This window comes from Equus caballus, chromosome 10 (genome assembly GCF_041296265.1).
Source record: "Equus caballus isolate H_3958 breed thoroughbred chromosome 10, TB-T2T, whole genome shotgun sequence".
Taxonomy (NCBI): domain Eukaryota; kingdom Metazoa; phylum Chordata; class Mammalia; order Perissodactyla; family Equidae; genus Equus; species Equus caballus.
Genome location: NC_091693.1, coordinates 23,780,433 through 23,800,660, shown reverse-complemented (window position 1 = coordinate 23,800,660; position 20,228 = coordinate 23,780,433). Strand labels below are relative to the sequence as shown.

Here is a 20,228-nt window from a genome sequence, read left to right as displayed (position 1 = left end):
AGAAAACCACATAAACGACTTCAAATACTGATCAACACACCATCCAGGGGCCAGATTACTGTTGGAGTTTTATTATCAATAGAGCTAATTATCAATAGAGCCTTCCTGCTTTACATTTCTACATGGTGGTAGTCTTTTTAAAACAGAAATATGGGGGCTGGCCCCATGGCCAAGAGTTAAAGTTCCGCACACTCCACTTAGGTGGCCTGGGTTCGCAGGTTCAGATCCCAGGTGTAGACCTACCCCACGCATCAGCCATGCTGTGGTGGCATCCCACATACAAAGTAGAGGAATATTGGCACAGATGTTAGCTCAGGGCAAATCTTCCTAAAAAAAAAAAAAACAAAAAACAAAAAAAAGAAAACCCAGACATATGTTCACACTGTCTGTTGCTTTAAATCTTCCCATTGCTTTAAAAGTAAAATCCAAACTACTTGCACGGTGCTCAAGATCCTGTGTGACAAGGCCCAGCCTCCTCCTCATTGCTCTCAATTCTGAGAACAGCTCAGATCTTTGTGGGCGAGGAAGCCCCCACCACCAGCTCTGGGCTAACCCCTGCTCACGCCTTGGGTCACTGCTTCCCCTAAAAGATCTCTCACAACCAAGGCCCAAGGTGCAGGAAGTCTGTTATTGAATCTCACTGTCCCCTGTTTTCTTTTTTCTTCCAACTTGTATTAAAACAAGACTACAACTGAATTGTTTGCCACCTAAATATTTGTAATCTCTGACTTCATTCATCTGAACCCATGAGCCCAAGGAAAGAATCTGTCAGCTTCATCAATGACCCTCCAGCTCTTGGCACCATGACTGGACATGGTAACTGCTCAGTAAATATTTACTGATTGCCTAGAAGATGAAAGAAAGGAAGAAATTTGCATTTACAGAAGCTCAGCCACAGGCCACAAAGCCCCTATAAGAGGGAGAGTCAGCGTTGGCACTGAAATGGGCTGCCTCCCAGGCCCTGTCCTGCATCGTCCTCTACCCTCATGTTCTGGGACAAGCGTCTCTCTGGATTCATTTGGCATAAGCCATAGAAGCAGAGTGTGTCTGTGTGCAGGGACTCAGATCTGGTCTGGAAGGTCCCCTGGGCCTGAGGTCTCTGCAGTCCCATCCTTCAGGGAGAGCAGAGCACGGCCCTGGGAGGGGCTGTTCCCCTTCCTGTGAGAAACTGCTTATGAGGAAACCATGAAGTGGCACACAGAGACTGGATCTTGTCACACCCCGGTCGTCTGTCTGTCCTTCAGGGTTCTGTGGACTTTATAAGTCGTCTGCACCACTGGGGACCATGGGAGGCAGCATCAGGAACGCAACCCTCTCTGCCCTCCTCTGCCTCGGTGAGCTTTGGGGAAAAGAGGAGGGATAGTGTCTGCTCCCCTCCCAGGTCTTGGTCCCTGAGACCCAGGACTCAGGAGGCTCAGTGGGGGCAGGACTTCTTGGGGGAGGACAGACGTGCTCAGTCCTAGGTCTGACCCCAGTGCTCAGGGTCCCAGACCAGGCCTGGAGCTTCTGTGTGCAGGTTGGGGGATGTGCCCTCACAGGGGACTCTCTTCCAGCGCTGTGTCGGGGCCTGTGGAACCAGGTGCAGGCAGGTGAGTCCTCCCCACACCTCCTGCTTCAGCCCAGTGAACGCCCTGGGCAGCTGGAAGGAGCTCAGAGGGTCTGGGCTGAGGTGACCACTCTGGGAGGGGCCTTGAACGACAGCTGGGCAAGCTGAGGGGAGAAGGGCTCCGCTGACACTTCAGCTCTGATTTCTTTCCAGGAGTCACCCCCAAACCCTCCATCTGGGCTGACCCAGGACCCGTGGTCACCTGGGGGAGCCCTGTGACCATCTGGTGTCAGGGGTCACTGCAGGCTGACGTCTACCATCTGTATAGAGAGGAGGTCTACAGCCCCGTGGGTATAAAGGCCCCACAGGACTCCAGCAACAAGACCAGTTTCTCCATCGAATCTGTGAGCTCACAGACTGCAGGGCTGTATCAGTGTGCCTATCACATCCGCAGGAACAGCTGGTCAGAGCGCAGTGATCAGCTGCGCCTAGTGGTGACAGGTAAGGGGGAGGAGCCGGGTCCCCTCCCACTGTGGGTTCCTCCTCACAGGCAGAAGGAAAGGAGTGTAGGCTCAGGGGACCTCAGCACTCACAGTCCACACCTGGGGTGTGTGGGCTGACAATCGCCTCTTTAACACACCTCCCTCCTTCTCCCTCAGGAATGTACAGCGCACCCTCCCTCTCAGCCCACCCAAGCCCTGTGGCGGCATCAGGAGTGAATGTGTCCCTCTTGTGCAGCTCAAAGAACACATTTGGCACTTTCCATCTGCTGAAGGAGGGAGGAGCTGATCCTCCCCGACACGTGGAATCGAGGATCCATCATTGGAGGGAGCCGGCTGTCTTCCCTGTGGGCCCAGTGAACACCTCCCATGGGGGGACCTACAGATGCTATTATAATCCCCACTCCTACCCATATGTGTGGTCACACCCCAGTGGCCCTCTGCATCTTGAGGTCACAGGTGAGGGGTCCCCTGACCCACCTCTTTCCTGGGACCCCAAAATGGCTAACCTAAGCTTGTATCCAGTGGAGCCCTGGGGGTGATGAGGGTTGGTGACTTGACCTCCTGGGTCCTGAACCACAGAGCAGGATGTTTGGGGGTCGACCAGCGGGAGCTCTCACTGTAGCCCCAGTGGGCAATGTGGGGTGTGCGTCCCCTTCGATGCCACTGTTCCTTCTTTCTAGGCGTGTACAGGGAGCCCTCCCTCTCAGCCCACCCAGGCTCGCTGGTGCTCTCTGGAGACAACCTGACCCTCCAGTGTCGCTCAGAGGCCGGCTTTGACAGATTCGCTCTGACCAAGGATGAGGGACTCACACCCCCGGAGCATCTTCATGGGCGGCACAGCCCTGACTTCCCCTTGGGCCATGTGAACCACACCAACGGGGGCCAGTACAGATGCTACGGTGGACACAACCTCTCCCACGTGTGGTCAGCCCCGAGCGCACCCCTGGACATCCTGATCATGGGTGAGGAGCCCCATGTCCTGATCGTCAGCCCAGGGTGCTGGGCCCAGGGTCACCCCTGGTAGTGATGGGGTCCAGGGAGAGGGTCCTGGAGCAGGGACTGAGATGGGGCCATGGTCTAGGGAGAGGGAGTGAGAAACGGGGAGTGAGGCTCCAGGAGATAAAAGACAGAGGGGAGCTGAGAGGGGGTCACAGAGAGAGTCCTTGAAGAGAGGTCAGTGGTCAAGGGCCTGTGGGGAGGGGGCAGCTCTCTACACACTACAACATTCTCTCCCCAGGGATGTACGAGAAACCCTCCCTCTCAGCCCAGCCGGGGCCCTCAGTGTCCTGGGGAGAGAACGTGACCCTGCGGTGTCGCTCTGAGATCTGGTTCGATACCTTCCATCTGTCCAAGGAGGGGTCACCTGCTCCTCCCCAGCTCCTTCATCTGCAGGACACGGCCGCCCCCTTTCAGGCCAACTTCACCATCGGTCCTGTGACCTCAGACCACGAGGCGACCTACAGGTGCTACGGTTCAGACAGCACCTCCCCCCACCTGTTGTCACTGCCCAGTGACCCCCTGGAGCTCCAGATCTCAGGTGAGGAGGCCCAGTGGTGCCCCTTGTGTCCTCACGGTCAGTTCAGGGTCCTGTTCCCAGGGGAGATCTGGGCTGGGATGGGAGTGAGGGGGTCACAGAAGGCAAGTCAGCCAGAGGGGAACCTCACCTCTCAGAGGGATGGAAAAAGCCAGAGCAACTTCCATTCCTGACTCATCCTCATCCTCATCCTCATCCCTGAGGTCCAGATACATTTGTGCTGAGTGGAGACAGCTGGGGAGGACTCAGGGCTGACAAAAGGAGAAAAGGCCAGAGGCACCGCCTCCTGATCCTCCTCCAGTGTCCAGTCCTAGAAGCCCCTCACCCAGAGACAGAAGAACGTTGCCTAGAAGAGGCTGATCCCCAGGGGCCCAAGACGACCCGCCCTGACATGGCTTGTCTCCCAGGGGGGCTGAGGTGGGCAGAGATACGGGGAGCCATGGGGCTTCAGGGGCTGTGAGGCTGGGCGGACAGCAGATGGAGCATCATGGCAGAGGGAGACGTTGGCACCCAGCCGGGGGCAGTGGCAGCCAGGCTGAAGTGAGGAGAATGGCAGCCCCCCTCACCTCCCATCCTGATCTGGCGGTGGCTCTGAGAATCGGCCCCTCACCCAGAGTCAGGCACAAGGAGGGGTAGGTGAGGGTCTCTGTGGGGAGGCGGTGCGTGGGAGGGGCTCAGGTCTGGTCTTGGCTCAGTCCCTTTCTGAGATGGTGACCTGAGGAAAGTTCCTCCTTCTCCTTGGGACCAGTTTCTCCGATTGCGCGGTCCAAGAAGGCTGCGTGGACAGAGTGTGGGGACAGAGACGGTGTCTGAGCTCTCCTCCACACGCTCAGGGGCGCAGCCCGTCCAGGAGGAGCCGTGGAGTTGGGGCAAGGACACCCCCGGGTTCAAACCCCAATGCTGCTACTGCCCACCTGTGGGACCTTGGACGAAGCACACTGCTCTCCGAGCCCGAGGGTCCTCTCTGCACAGCAGGCCTCCACCATGCCCCTCAGAGAGAAAGCCCTCAGCCTGGGGCCTAGCCCCGAGAGCTCAGGGAGGACAGCCCTCCCTCCTGCCCTTCCCAGACGCACACACTCCATGTGCACACAGGCCCCCATTGTGGGTGCCAGCCCTCTGCAGAGTAAGGGACGGACGTGGGCTGGGAGAGGGGGGTGGGGGAGGGATTGTGTTTGCAGGACAGGTCTCTGCCTCGTGTTCTGCCTGGAGAGTAAGGGCACAGCATAAAAAATGATAATAGAAAACAAGGGAACCCACCATTCTGGATTCCAGTCCCAGCTCTGCCACTTCAGGCTGGGTGACCTGGGCACATGATTTACCTCTCTGTGCCTCAATTTTTTTCATCTGTAAAGTAGGTGGTTTGCAGATGCTGCACGACTGTTCCAAGGGTTAGAGATGAATGCACAGACCCTAGCACGTGTGTGGCACACAGTACGTGCTCAATTAAACGTCATCATTGGCCTATGTGTGTCGTCACTCATGCCCAAGGTTTCAAGTGGTACCTGAAGCCTCTGATCTGGGTCTCAGTGGCCTTTGTCCTGTTGCTCTCCCTCCTCCTCCTCCTCCTCCTCTTCCGGCACCGGCGTGAGGGCAAACACAGGATGTCGGGTGAGTAGGGAACAGGGTGACCCAGGTCACAGGAGGACGTGGGCTTAGTGAACCAGCCAGAGGGAAGCCAAATAGAAGGGAAAGTCAGCCTAGAAAAACATTTTTTGCAGCATTTCCCAGTGAGAGAAAAAAGAACTGATTAATGTCAACATACACACCTAAGTATTCTGGAGTATTCTTTCAGCTTCTTCACTTATGAAATGTCTGGAAATACATACAAGTTTAGCTTTTTTATCATTTAGAACTGCTTTCTTTTGAATTCCATATGGCGGTGGGAGGGAATTACCACCTTTTCAGTTCTTGGACCCTCCGCAGATCTTAATGCGGCCCTAGGGGAGGGTTCTGGATGGGTTGGAAGCTGATTTCCAACTTCCTGCAGTGGCTGCAGCGTCAGCGCCTGAGGACAAAGGCCTGCAGAAGAGGTAAGACCTCTCCTGAAGACCCCCAGGCTCCCACCCCATCCCGGGGCCCCTCGCTGCCTCCTAACACTCCTGTCTCCTCCCCCAGCTCCCGCCCACCTGCTGAGGTCCAAGAGGAGAACTTGTGTAAGGGGACGAGGGGCTGTCCTTGGGGAGATGGGCCCAGAGAAGGGGGCAGTGGAGACTGGGGATTGGCTGGAGGGGGTTCTGGTCTCGGGGGTGAGAGTGCAGGAACCTGGTCCTATGCGGCCTTAGCCAAGTCACTGACCGTCTCTGGGTCATGCCATGTGAGATTTCAGGGACTCTTGGCAAAAGACGGGATCCACTTATTCTGTCCCCACCAGATGCTGTCATAAAAGACACAGAGCCCGAGGAGGACAGACAGCTGGACATTCAGGTGAGCTCCCTCTAGTCCTGACCAGGACACCTACATCTCCTTGTTCACACCCTAAATCCAGTGGAAACTTCTCCCTCACACCACTCAGCCTTTGCAGCGTCTCCCTTCTGGAAGCACACGGCTATCTCCAGCTGCTGCAACCTCACGCTCTCCTTGGTCACCTATGCTGGCCTCCTCTGACCTTTGAGCTCAGGTGGAGCTGGCAGGATGAGGGTTAGGGCTGAAAAGTCTGTGCCCTGCCCAAAGGGGCTGAAACCCAAGCCCTGGGCCTTTTAAATCCGCACAAAGGGTCCTATAGCCCAGCTCAGCTCTCGGTTTTCTGTTCATTCTCTTTCCCATCTGTCCCACGGTTGTGTCAAACCCACTGGGCCTCCAACGTAATGCAGGTGAAGATCGGCTCCTTACACCACAGCAGGATCAGCCAGCTCACCCCAGTGAATAATCTAACTCCCTTGTAGGGGTGCTTGGGGTCTGACTGTCCTTTCATGTTGCTGGCTCCATGGCCAATTCCTGTCTCCAGTCCTCTCATCAGCACCAGACTCACACTTCCAACTGCCATCACAGGCGTTGAAATTTCACATCCATCCTCCCCCAGACCCCAAAAGACACAGACTGAAGGAAGGCAAGGGTAGAATCGAAGAGCCCACCCCCACCGCCACTCACTGACTCTAGTAGGGCCCTGACGACGACCCCCAGAGAGTGTTTTTCCTCCCCATAGCCCTCCACCCCAACCACATGCCTTCCTCTCGCCCAACTCTAGGCTGTGACATCTGAAGACACCCAAGACGTGACCTACGCCCAGCTGAACCACCTGTCCCTCAGACGGGAGACAACTGCACCCCCTTCCTCCCCGTCAAGGGAGTCCCCTGATGAGCCCAGCATGTACGTTGCTCTGGCCACCCACTAGCCCAGGACAAGACGCAGACGCCACACTCCGAGGAATGGGCCTGCAGAGACCCCAAAGGGCACTGGAGCTACCCCCAGGGACACCGATCTAATGAACTCCAGCCCCTTGGAGACTTGATGTGGGCCATCAGGAGCTTCTGGGACCTTGCTGCCTGGGATTCCACCAACATTACAAAATTGATCTTAGTCCCTACTAAGGGACCCCAATGACTGCAGGGATCCCATGGAACTGCTCAAGGCCATATCACACAAATAGCAACCTTGGAGCGGGAGGGGGGAGGGCCTACCGCCCAGTCCTTCAGCTCAAGGACTGGAGTCTTACGCAGGCTTCACAGCAATTTGGCAGCTTCAAGGGATCTCTGTGAAGCTGGGTGGGCACTTTAACTGAGCTGAGCCCAAATGCCCCCAGACAGGGACCGACCACAGCGTGCAGGGGAGCGGCTGCAATCGCTTAGGGGTTGCTCAATTCCAAGTGTTTCACATTTCCTGAGACCAAGCCCCTTCCTGAGGCTTCTCAAGACAGCAGAGAAAAGGGAAGCCAAGCCTGCTCCCTCTGATCATGTGTTCAGAAATTCCAAATGCGGGGATGGGGGGGTCCTGTTGGAGGGAGCCATATATGTCCCCAGCTAGTCCCCACTAATCTGGACTTACTATTTCCCACTTCACTGAACTCACATCTTAGGAATAAAACCAGGAACTTGCCCATCAACCACACCCTAAGCTTTGAAATCAGCCTACAGGTTTCATCAAATGTTCCCCACCAAAAATGCAATTAAAGTATTTCATCTTCACCAGCAACTCCTCCCTGGTGGGCTATCCTTGATGGGCTCAGTCAGAAAGCCAGGGCTCAGGGTTAAAGGGCCGGAAATCCAGGCTGGCCCTTACCTTCACTTGCTCCTTCCTCTGCCTGAAAACTCCTCCCCACCCCCACATGTAAATGGTGGGCTGAGAATTTCCTTTGACTCAAAGAACTTTTCCCTAACACTTCTCCCAGCTGTGATATGAAGTGGCATGTAAAGATGCTCTTTTGTTTACTACAGTAGCCCTCCCCCAAATGGACAAGGACCACCATCTAGTAGGCAGTCACAAGTATCTGAACACAGAGACAGCCAGCCCCTTGCAGCAGGAGGCGACACTCGGAAGGTATGACTAGGCTTGAGGTAACCTGGTCAGGGACCCACCGGAGCTGCTTCTCAGTGCAGAAGGCGCTGTGCAGAGCGGAAGGGAAAGACACCAACAAACACCAGTTCCAAAGCGTTGATGCTGCTTTATTATCCGACTGGAAAACTAAACACTCCACCAGCCCAGCAGAGGCTGTGGGCTTAATCCTCCTCCTCATCATCACCAGCTCCGGCCCCGCCCTGGCCCTTCTTGGCATTCTTCCTCTTCACGCGGCCTGGGCGGCCACCCCCATATGGAGAGCGCAGAGAGAAGTCGATGTGCTTCTGGGAATCCAGGCGGACGATGAATGATGGGATGTTCACCACCTGCTTGCGGACCCTGGGGGGCGGGGGGTGGCAGGTGAAGGGGACTGGAGGAAACAGGACCCCACGCCAAGACGAGACCCCACTCTACTCTTCACTTGTGCTTTGCAGCTGGTATGGCTGGTACGGCTGGTACTACAGCTGCAGTGACTTGAGCGCCGCCAAGGGGCATTCCTGATCCTGTGGACTCCCGTGCTGCTCGGGGGGGTTTTAGGGCATCACCCAACTCACAACCGCTTTGAGACAAGTTTTTTGTTCACATTTTACAGGAGAGAGAAATTCAGAGGTAGCCCACCGAAGACCACAAAGCCAATGAGGTGAGGTGGCAGCGTGTAAACTCAAACTCATGGGTCACAGGGCTAGTGAAGGGCTGAGGCAGAAATTCAGTGTGCAAATATACCTTGCCCTCTTACTGCAACTTCCCCCAAATGGTGCCCATTTTACAGAAAGGGCAAGTTGAGTACCCAAAGACTCATGTGCCCTCTGATCTCTTCATTGCCACCCTGACCAGCCAGGCTCCTCCTACAGTCCCTGGCATTCGAGTGTCAGACCCTGGACTGTGGGGAATGAACTCGCCAAGTTCAGTCTTCACAACACTGCACTTCCCAGTGAAGTGCAAGAATGCAATGATGATGAGGGTTTGGAATGACTTCACAAGGGGGCCCAGTAGAGAGCTGAACCCACACAAGCCAGTCGCAGCCCAATGACTTCTCTCAACAGGCAACACCAAGAGCTGTTACCTGTCCAGCTGCCTGCACGCCTGGTAGAAGCCTTCGCAAGGTGTACGGCTCAAGCCGCAGTGACCCTTGCGCTGGGCTATGGGGGGATGAGGCTGCCCCCAGATCCCCCACGAGCTGTTCGCAGGGGGGCAGTCTGTACCCTCAAGGGGAGCTCACACCTTTGTCACCTCCAAGGGCTGCATAGAAGATAGGGACGAGCAGGCTTAGTGAGGGGAACCATCAGAAGGGATGGAGTCGGGGAGGACTCAGGGAGCCCGTCAGAGCTGGTACCTGATGTGGCGCTGGCGGATCAGCACGCGGGCGTGGTGGATAGACTTGGCCAAGCCCAGCTTGAAGACCTGGGTCTGCAGGCGCCTCTCCAAGAAATCCTCTATCTTCAGACCCAAGATATAATCCAGCTTCATCTTGCCCTCGTCCAGCACCCCGATGCGGACTAGTCGCCGCAGCAGAGCATTGCCTGATAAGAGGGGAAGGAAGCACTGATTTGGGGTTCTGGCTGACCTCAGACTTCTTTGAGTGCAAATCCTCCTCCTCTTAGTAGCGCCATATCATGGTCGTCAAACGAAGTGGGAAGTCAGAGCTAATTTGATACAGAACTCAATGTACGAGCCACTGGGAGACTCAGGTAATCCTCACATCCCCTAAGGCACATTACTGATTATATCCACTTTACCAATGGGGCCAGGTGACTACCCACCACTGCGTTATCACCTGAAAAAAGGAGAACTTCCCTCAGAGTTGACAGGAATAAATGAGATAACGCCCTTCAAAGGACTTGACACTGGGCTGAAAAAAGTTTAAGACTGGGCATGTTTAAGCTCAGTATGTCATTCATTTAACCATTTTATCTGTGGGAGCTTCCACTAAAAAAAAAGACGGCGTGTATATAACCTAACAATGCACGGCATAAGTAATCCAGCAGATGTCAGCTTCTATCTTTAGTCCGACAACCGCAGGCTCAGGAGGCCTTGCCCAGGGTCAACCGAAGCCCATGGTTCCAAACACTACTCTGCCCTGCCCCTGGGATGGTGGGGACAAGCCCCTATGCGCAGGCTCACTGTGCTCATCTCCACACAGCCTCATAATCAACACCCTGACAGTGGGGTGAAAGCCCAAAACGTTCTTCCTTAGAAAGGATTAGTTTCACTTTTCGTGAAGTGTCGTCTTATCTTCAGTGACAGCAAAACAAAATCCAAGCACACTTCATAAACAATGGACCAGCATTACTGGGCTTGTCCAATATTCCCGGCACCGTTGTCCCCCAGGGGAAGCATGAAGGAAAGGTGGCTGCCTTTGTGAAGACAAAACCTCCTGGCAGAGTGAACGGAGGGAGGGGGCTGGAATCACAATGAGACACACGTTACACCTTTCCCAGCGCCCCAAACGGCAACGTGGCCCCATTCTTTGCTCTAATGAATGCTGAACTTAAAGACTTAATGATATTCCAATATTAATACAAAACTATATCCAAAGGTAAATATAAATGAGTTTGGGATTATCTACAAGTTTGGACATAGCGTGCCTTTTTTCCTTACAGTAGAAAATAGAAATCTGACAGTAATTCAAAGTTTAAAACCTTTTAGAGACTCTTGATAAAATAAAACCACTATTATTAAAAAAAAAAAAACTATTTCACATTTACTATTACCCATCTATATCCTTAAAAAAGAACAATGAGGAAGGGTCAACTATTCCATCAATATAGGAAAAGCCCTATCAGATATGAACACAAAATTAATTTTCAATGCACACTGACAAACTTATCTTCAACAGGAGCACGTCCAATGACTGAAAACAGTGACAGGGCCTCCACTTGGCCAAAGCACTAACAATCACATTTTACAAATGCCAACCAGTGGGCACCGCTGTGGCAAAGAGTCCTGGTCGTTATGGCAGGCGGCAAGCATTGCAGTGCCTTAGTTTCTGACCCGAAAGATGGATATAACACCTGTCCTTCTTAAGCTGCTGTGAGGATGGAGTTCATACCTCTAAAGTGCCTGAATGAACCGCCAGCCAAATGTTGGCTGTAGTGAGAATGAGTCTTTCCAACAGATGAGACTCACAGAACCTTCTTGCCCAGAGTCGCACACCTCAGTGGGAAAGGCCCGGCTGTACCAGAGGCAGAGCTTGCAAGCTCCTTCCTGTCCTGCGCCTGAATGGCTTCACTTACTAGAAAGTGTACTACCTGAGCTGCTGCCTTCCCCTTGCTGCTTCCACTTCTGCCCTGGAAAACCACAAATCATCCCTGGACACCTGCTGCTCAAGCCCGCTTGGGTCATCTCTTTGCCGCATGATGGGTTATCATCTAACTGCAGACTTGAACAAGTTTCACTGTGATTAGCTGTCTCTTCAGAAAGTCCCCCAGACCAGAACCAGCAGGCGCCTGGCCTCACTCCGGGAGAAGGCCCCACCCAGCATCAGCATCCGTGGGGCAGCAGACTCTGGAACTTTGATGAGACTGTCAAAGGGATTCGTTTATGAACAAAATAAGAATGAACACCTCTAACATTCATGAGCCTAGAACAGATCTAAATGCGATAAATTTGTAATGGTTAAACAGCACCAAGCCTTTCTTGACCTCTGATGCAGACAACCACTCACGCTTAACAAGGCTCAGGTGTACAAGCACTTCCTTCCTTAGTCATGGGTTGGGAGGAAAATCACACTAGTAACCTGACTGAAATTTAAGAAAACCCAGGTGCCTGAGGGAGCCAGGCCTCCCGACTCCCAGCCCCTCTGCTTTTCACCACAAACCAAGATTCCCTAAGCTCAGGCCACAAGTGCTATCTCAAGATGACAGCTGTGAGGTGGCATATTTCACTGGTAACTAAAAACAAGTTTCAGGCACTTTAAATGAGTAAATTGTAAGATACGTAAATTTTATCCCCATAAAAGCTGTTAAAAAGGAAACAAGTTACAGATCCATCGACAGCCCGACTTCACAGCTGTCGGAACTACAAACTGTACACACATCTCTTCCACACCCAGGACACACTCTCACCAAGTTAAGGAACTGCTTAGTTTACTTCTTACATTTAAGAGACTGTTTCAACTTTTGGTTCCATTCCCTAACGTTCCTCAAAAATCATCTCATTCCATCCCTGTCACTGAGTTCACCTGGACTCCAGAGCCTGCCCTCCGTCCCACTATGGTGGGAGGCCTCTCCAACCATTTGCTAACGGGTAACACAGTGATACAACTACCCCTACAAGGCTGTCATGCACGTGAAGAGCTTAGCAAAAGACATTCAGCAAATCCTTACAAGACATCGGCTATTTTAATCGCACCGCCACCTCACAACCTCAGAGGCACTATTAAAATCTGAGTGTGATCATGCCAATCTTTGCTCTAGAAAGCCCTCCATTAATTCCCCCACCTCAAAATTGAAATTTAAGACTTTAAGAGAAGAAATCTTAAAAAAAAAAAAAGACGGTAAGTTCTGTTATATAACGTGTATCTTACCACAACCTTTTTTAAAGCCTCAAGTTGCTATATAACCTGCATCCCCTCCCTGAAATGTTCTTCCCTGAGACATGCACAGGTCCCCTCCAGTTCAGGCCTCTGGAGACGTCACCTCAATGTGCCTGACCACCTTATGAAAGCAGGCAATGTACACCCCGGAGCCCCCTCCCTGCTGGCACCACCAGACACTTCAGAAACTTCCAACAGGACACTTAAGGAGAACTGCTCTGCTCCATTTTCCACGGCTACAGCCAGGTGCCCAGGCTTGCCGGACATTATGAATCCTAATTCTAGTCAAGAATAAATCTAAGCTCCGAAGTCACACACACGAGGAATAGGGCAGAGATTTGGATCCAGACTCACTTTCCTACCTCACGATTCCCACTGAACTCCCAGGTTTAAAAGCTGGCTCCACCCGCTCAGTGTGACACCTCCGATCACCGGCCCAGCGGGCCTGGCAGAACCGCAGCCCCTCGCCCCTCTCCTGCGGGCTCGCACGCACCTTCAAACAGCCGCCGCGGGTCTTTCTCGTCCAGCGTCAGCAGCTCCCGGGCGGCCTTGCGGATCTTGGCCAGGGTGAATTTGACCCTCCAGACCTCACGTTTGTTCCGGAGCCCATACTCGCCTGCAGAGAGAACAGGGGAGTTGACGGGAAAACCAGCTGAGTCCCCCGGACGCGTGCAAAAGCCGGACTGGCGGCTTCGGGACACTGAAAATCTTCCCAAACCACGAACGGTCCCGAACTTGAGGGAGACGGAGGGAGACAAGCTGGAGGACCCGAACAGAACCAGCACGTGCGCGGCCTGACCCACGTGCCGGGCCTCCCTCGACCCGGAAACCCTGCCCTGGCCACACACCGATCAGCTTCAGCTCTTGGTCGAGGCGAGACTTCTCGAAGGGTCTCCGCGGGGTCACATAGGTTTTGCGACAAACCCAGCTCCGGGCCACCGGCATGTTTGCCCCGCTCGCCTGTTTGCGCCTGCGCAGAAAGGAAAGCTAAGCTTGAGTTCCGGTGGCGCCTGCGCAGTCCCACAACTACGTTAGAACCTCGTGGAGCCCAAAGATCATCTCGCGAGAACCGTCCCTGAAAGTTTTATAATTAGTGTAACTCAACCACCACGTTGCGGCCTTGTCCAACCACCCTCACCTCACCCCCAAACTCTTTACCGTACTCTTCAAAGCTCACAAGACCCACGCGACCGTACAAGCCACAAGCAGATTAGAAAGCAAGGCTGCACAACCCACCTGAGCGCAACCCCTTGTAACCGAGAAAAAGAAACGCCACAGCCCCCGCCGCGCTCTTATAGAAACGCCGCCGTTTCGTGACGTCATCACGCACGGCGAAGACCTGCACCAATCAGAAAAGGCGTTGACGGGCGGAAAAGCAGTCGAGACGAGAGGTTGGGCCAGAGTGGCGTGCTAAACTGGGAGGACCACTTCTCTTCCAGACCCGGGCTCGCGGAGCCGGTGACTTGAGAAGAGAAGAGCCTTTTCTGCTCCCGGGCGGTGACTTAGTCCCGCCAACTAACCTCTGAGTTCGGTATAATGGATTAGTAGACCCTCTAGACCGCAGCCTTCTCCCATTCCGTGAAAAGACCCCCAGGGCGTTTAGACTGATTGTTACAGGGGTTCTTGTTTGCCTTCCTGCTTGTTACTGGAGAGAGCAGTTTGACGTCCTGCCATAGCCGGCTGGCTTCCTGTGCAGTTTATTACAGATAAGGGGGCTGGTTTCGGGGGCAGGATGCTGCAGGTTGTGGGTTAAGGTTCCGTTGTCATATAGGGTCTTGTTACTGAGCAAGGGCTGGCCACCCAGTGTGCATAAAGAGCCGCTTATTACAGCATCAGCCTTTGGGAAAAGAAAAGTAGCTTTATTTGCGAGATCTATCTGCGAGGAGACAGGAGGCATGGGCTCTCAGATCTGTCTCCTGATCCGGGGCTTGGGGCAAAATTTATGGGCTGACGGGCATAGGGGTCTGAAGTGTGGAGTTAGATGATTGGAGGTAAGGAGAGGTGAGGTAATTCATGAATCTGCGCGAGCATAGTCAAGCTTCATGGGTCTTCACAGGACTCATGTTCCCAAAATGGTGGTGGTAGTATGATCTGAGGGTGGAGTTTTCAGCCTTTTGACATCAAAAAGGTCACTTATCAGGCATTTGCTCAGGCCCAATTGATGGGTTGATGGTCTCAACTGTCCTGAACTGGACAAGGGGTCTCAATTCCTAAAAAAACACTCTGATTACTCAGTTGACGAGATGGAATCAGTGCAATTGGTCCTAGAGGGCTGATGATTACAGCCTGTTCATTGCCTGTATGTGCAGTCTCTCAACAACTAGAGCTCCGGCCAAGGTCGCAGCTGGGCCGTCTGGCTCCATAGCGTGTGCCGTTCACCACTCCTTTATACTGTTGCTCACCCGGACACTCAGCTGTATTACCTCCTCAGAGGAGCAGTTCCACTCACTCCTTTCTCCACCACATCACCCTGCTCTAGCCAAGTGCCCGGGTTCAAATCTGGCAGTCACCACTTGCTAGCTGCAATACCTTGGACAAGTTTCTCAACCGTTCTGTGCCTCAGCTTCCTCATCTATAAAATGGGGGTGATGGCAGTGTCTACCTCAGAGGGTTACGGTAACGATTAAATGATGCAGCCTCTGCAAAGTGCTTAGGATGGTGTCTGGCACAAAGAAAGCGCTCAGTGTTAGCTAACATCATCATCATTCTCTTCTTTGTATTTCTAGATCTTTCAAACTACCTTGTTCATTTTTGTTTTCTTGTTTACCGATTAGTTCCCGAAAAAGTTATAGAATAGGGACCACCCTTATCTTTCCTATTTATTAGTCTCTTAGCATAGGCCCAATATATAGTTGATAGTCAATAAATTGTTAAATGTATGAATAACTAGTAATGTGCATCATCTGTAGATTGGAGGTTCTCATGCTCCCCTCGTCGAGTTGGACTAATTTGAAAAGCAACTCACAGAACTCAAAGAAACATTTTAATTACTAGATTCTCAGTTTATTATAAAAGGATATAACTCAGGAACAGCCAGATGGAACAGATGCATAGGGCGGGGTATGGGGAAAGTGCAGAGCTTCTGTGCTCTCTCCAAGTGCGCCACTCTTCCACCACCTTCATGTGTTCACCAACCAGGAGCTCTCAGAACTCCGTCCTTTTGGGTTATTATGGAGGCTTCGTAGTCAGAATTGATTGAATCATTGACTATCGGGAACTGATTCGACCTCCAGCCCTTCTGCCCTTCCCAGAGGTCGGGGGGCTGGGACTGAAAGTTCCAACACCCTAATCAAATGCTTACCTCCCCTGGCAACCAGACCCCATCCTTTGGTGCTTTCCAAAAGTCACCTCATTTACATAAACTTAGGTGTAGTTGAAAGAGATTCGTTAAGAATATCAAGACACCTTTATCCCTCTTATCACTTAGGAGAGTCCAAGGGTTTTAGGAGCTGTGTTAGAAATGAGGACCAAGAGGGCCAGCCCAGTGGCAGAGTGGTTAAGTTTGCACACTCTGCTTCTGCGGCCCAGGGTTTTGCCACTTCGAATCCTGGATGTGGACCTAGCACTGCTGATCAGGCCATGCTGAGGTGGCATCCCACATAGCAGAACCAGAAAGACGTACAACTAGAATGTACAACTGTGTACTGGGGGGTTTTGGAGAGAAGAAAAATAGAAATGAGGACCAAGACCAAATATATCTACTAATAAGTCACAATATCACATTTGTGATAAGTAGTAAAGCAAATAAATCAAGAAGGTAGGAGCGTGCAGGAGGGGAGTTAAATTTTAAGGTAGGGTGACCATGGACGGCCTCAGAAGGTGATGGTGAAGGAAAGACCAGCTGGCAGGGAGGGACCAGACCATGTGGCCATCCTGGGGAGGAGCATTCCAGGAAGGGTAGTGGGAGTATGGAATGGATGGGGTCAGGATGAAAGAGGAACCTGCAGTGCAAGGCCTTTCCTTTTACTTCAAGATGGGAAACCATCAGAGAGTTTTTACAGAGGAGTGCCATGGTCCGACCTACGTTTTAACCAAATTATGCCAGCTGCTCTGTTGAAAACAGACGATAGAGGGGCAAGAGTGGGAACGAAGCTGAGTTAGGAGGGTATTGCAGTCATCCGAGTGAGTGACATCGTGGCTTTTGCCAACACATTGGCAGTGAAGATGGAGCAAAGTGGTCAAATTCTGGGTCTACAGTGCTTGAAAGGTATCACCCACAGGATTTAGTGACCAATTGGGTATAGGAACACCAGTCATAATTGTGTGTGTGTGTGTGTTTTTTAGAGCAGTTTTAGGCTCACAGCAAAATTAAGAAGGTACGTAGATTTCACAAAGATCCTCTGCCCCCACACACGCGCAGCCTCCCCATTATCCACATCCCCCACCAGAGTGGTACATTTATTACCTGTCTTGACACATCATTATCACCCAAAGTCCATGGTTTACATTAGGGTTCAGTCTTGGTGTCGTATATTCCATGGGTTTGGACAAATGTATAATAACATGTACCCATCTTTTTTTTTTTTTTTAAAGATTTTACTTTTTTTCTTTTTCTCCCAAAGCCCCCCAGTACATAGTTGTGTATTTTTATTTTTAGTTATGGGTACTTCTAGTTGTGGCATGTGGGATGCCGAGTCAGCATGGCTTGATGAGCAGTGCCGTGTCCGCACCCAGGATTTGAACTGGCGAAACCCTGGGCTGCCGAAGCAGAGCGCGCGAACTTAACCTCTCGGCCAGGGGGCTGGCCCCTGTATCCATCTTTACAGTATCATACAGGGTAGTTTCACTGCCCTAAAAATCCTCTGTGCTCTTTCACTGCCCTAAAAATCCTCTGTGCTCTGCCTGTTCATCTCCCACCCGCCTCCAGCCCCTAACAACCACTCATCTTTTTACTGTCTCTATAGTTGTGCCTTTTCCAAGATGCCATACAGTTGGACTCATAAAGATGTAGCCTTCAGATTGGCTTCTTTCACTTAGTAATATGCATTTAAGCTTCCTCCATGTCTGTTGAAGCCTTGATAGCTCATCTCTTTTTGGCACTGAGTAATATTCCATTGTCTGGATGTACCACAGTTTATTTACCCATTCACCTACTAAAGGACATCTTGGTTGCTTCCAAGTTTTGGCAATTATGAAAAAAGGTGCTATAAACATTATGTGCAGATTCTTGTGGGGTCCTAAGTTTTCAAATCCTTTGGGTAAATACCAAAGAAAGTAATTGTTGGATCACATGGTGAGAGTACATTTAGTTTTATAAGAAACTGCCAGACTCCCTTCAAAGTGGCTGTACTAGCAATTCCCAGCAGCAATGAGAGAGAGGCCTACTGCTCCACATCCCTACCAGCACTTGGTGTCGTCAGTGTTCTGGATGTGGGCCATTCTCATAGGTGTGGAGTGGGATCCCATGGTTAATTTGCATTTCCCTGATGACATATGACGTGGAGCATCTTTTCATATGCTTATTTGCCATCTGTTTATCTTCTTTCATGAGGTAACTGTTAAAGTCTTTGGCTTATTTTTTAATCAGGTTGTTTGCTTATTGTTGACTTTTAAGAGTTCTCTGTGTATCTTGGACAACAGTTCTTTATCAGAAAATATTTGCAAGATTTTCTCAAGGCTTTCAATTTTAATGAAGTCCAGCTTATCAAGTCTTTCTTGCATGGATTGTGCCTTTGGTGTTGTATCTAAAATGTCATCACCAGGGGCTGGGCCGGTGGCACAGCAGTTAAGTTCGCACGTTCTGCTTCAGTGGCCCAGGGTTCGCCAGTCCGGATCCCAGATGCGGACATGGCACTGCTTGTCAAGCCATGCTGTGGTAGGCATCACACATATAAAGTAGAGGAAGATGGGCGCTGATGTTAGCTCAGGGCCAGTCTTCCTCAGCAAAAAGAGGAGGACTGGCAGTAGATGTTAGCTCAGGGCTGATCTTCCTCAAAAAAAAGAAAAAAAAAAAAGGTCGGGGCTGGCCCCGTGGCCGAGTGGTTAAGTTCGCGTGCTCCGCTGCAGGCGGCCCAGTGTTTCGTTGGTTCGAATCCTGGGTGCAGACATGGCACTGCTCATCAAACCATGCTGAGGCAGCGTCCCACATGCCACAACTAGAAGGACCCACAATGAAGAATGAAGAATATACAACTGTGTACCGGGGGGTTTTGGGGAGAAAAAGGAAAAGAATAAAATCTTTAAAAAAAAGTCATCACCAGACCCAAAGTCATCTAGGTTTTCACCTAAGTTATCTCCTAGGAGTTTTATAGTTTTGCATTTAACATTTAGGTCTATGATCCCTTTTTTTTTTTTTTTTTTTTTTGAGGAAGATTGGCCCTGAGCTAACATCCGTGCCCATCTTCCTCTATTTTATATGTGGGAGGCCTGCCACAGCATGGCTTGATAAGCAGTGTGTAGGCCCACACCCGGGATCTGAATCAGTGTACCCAGGGCCACCAAAGTGAAATGTGCAAACTTAAGCACTGCACCACTGGGCAGGCCCCTATGATCCATTTTGAGTTAGTTTTTGTAAAGGGTATAAAGTCTGTGTCTAGATTTTTTTTTTTTTTGCGCTTTGTTTTGGTATTTTGCATGTGACGCTCTCACAATATTTTTTTTTTTTTTTTTTTTTGAGGAAGATCAGCCCTGAGCTAACATCTGTTGCCAATCCTCCTCTTCTTGCTGAGGAAGACTGGCCCTGAGCTAACATCCTTGCCCATCTTCCTCTACTTTATACATGTGATGCCTACCACTGCATGGCTTTTGCCAAGTGGTGCCATATCCGCACCCAGGATCTGAACCAGTGAACCCTGGGCCACCAATAAGCAGAACGTGCACACTTAACTGCTGCACCACCAGGCCAGCCCCTCATAATAGTTTTTAATGAGGAACTTTGGAGAGGGAAGACTCATGACACAGGTACTGAGACTTCTAAGTACTTTATTATAGACAGAAGAGAGAGGTTGGAGAATATATTTAAAGCCAATTACCAAAGAGGCACAAAGAACAGTGCTAGCCAGGCAGGGGTGAGTGTCCTATTTTAAATTAATCCAAACTTATAGAGAAGTGAGATTCTATCAAGGTTGTTTCCTGAGAAGGGCAAGAAAGAAAGAAGAAATCGCAGGGGGAGAAACTGAGGAACTAGAGGCAGAGACTTTCAGCCCCAGAATTTTTACCACGTGAGCGTATTACTGCAACGAAACCTGTGTGACAAAACTACGCAGTTTAAATATACCTAGAAATACTGGAAGTCAGTACTGGTAACGTTCTAGTCATTTCTTAAGCAGAAAGGTGGATATAGCAGTGTTTTATAAATGCGTATTTTATACATATGAGTTTTAGCTTTTGTAAAAAATTGTGGCATATAACACACATACAAAAAAAGGATCTAGAATATAAATATACAGTATAAAAAATAATTCTCAAACACCTGAATAAACACCGCTCGAGCCAAGAAAAAGAATTCCGCCAGCATTCCAGAAGCCCACATGCCCTTCCTGACATTCCCCTCCCCACTCCAAACTCCTGTCCTGAAACTGCAACACTCACTTCCTTCTTCCATGTGTTACTTTTATTTATGCCTTTGTATGCATCTGAATTGTTTTCCCTCCCGAGGAAGACCAGCCCTGAGTTAACATC

At 51.1% G+C, this 20,228-nt stretch overlaps 2 protein-coding genes across 3 annotated transcripts; one reads left to right on the top strand and one right to left on the bottom strand.

The window, feature by feature from the left end:
* Positions 1-438: 438 nt before the first annotated feature.
* LOC111775265 (leukocyte immunoglobulin-like receptor subfamily B member 3) lies at positions 439-7,711 on the top strand. Of its 2 annotated transcripts, XM_023650374.2 has the most exons (11): positions 439-1,334; positions 1,554-1,589; positions 1,760-2,047; positions 2,206-2,505; positions 2,730-3,011; positions 3,287-3,586; positions 5,072-5,191; positions 5,571-5,613; positions 5,699-5,736; positions 5,955-6,007; positions 6,768-7,711. In XM_023650374.2, the coding sequence occupies exons 1-11, from the start codon at positions 1,286-1,288 to the stop codon at positions 6,912-6,914; spliced, it is 1,656 nt and encodes a 551-aa protein (XP_023506142.2). In that variant the 5' UTR covers positions 439-1,285; the 3' UTR covers positions 6,915-7,711. The 2 variants fall into 2 exon arrangements, with proteins under 2 accessions (XP_023506142.2, XP_023506144.2); XM_023650376.2 differs by lacking the exon at positions 5,072-5,191.
* Positions 7,712-8,160: 449 nt separating this feature from the next.
* Positions 8,161-13,945, bottom strand: RPS9 (ribosomal protein S9). Its single transcript, XM_001488024.7, has 5 exons — positions 13,845-13,945; positions 13,457-13,578; positions 13,102-13,224; positions 9,408-9,594; positions 8,161-8,413 (listed from the first exon to the last, which is right to left on the bottom strand). Exons 2-5 carry the CDS (start codon positions 13,551-13,553, stop codon positions 8,236-8,238), a joined length of 585 nt encoding a protein of 194 aa, XP_001488074.1. The 5' UTR covers positions 13,554-13,578; positions 13,845-13,945; the 3' UTR covers positions 8,161-8,235.
* Positions 13,946-20,228: the final 6,283 nt, after the last annotated feature.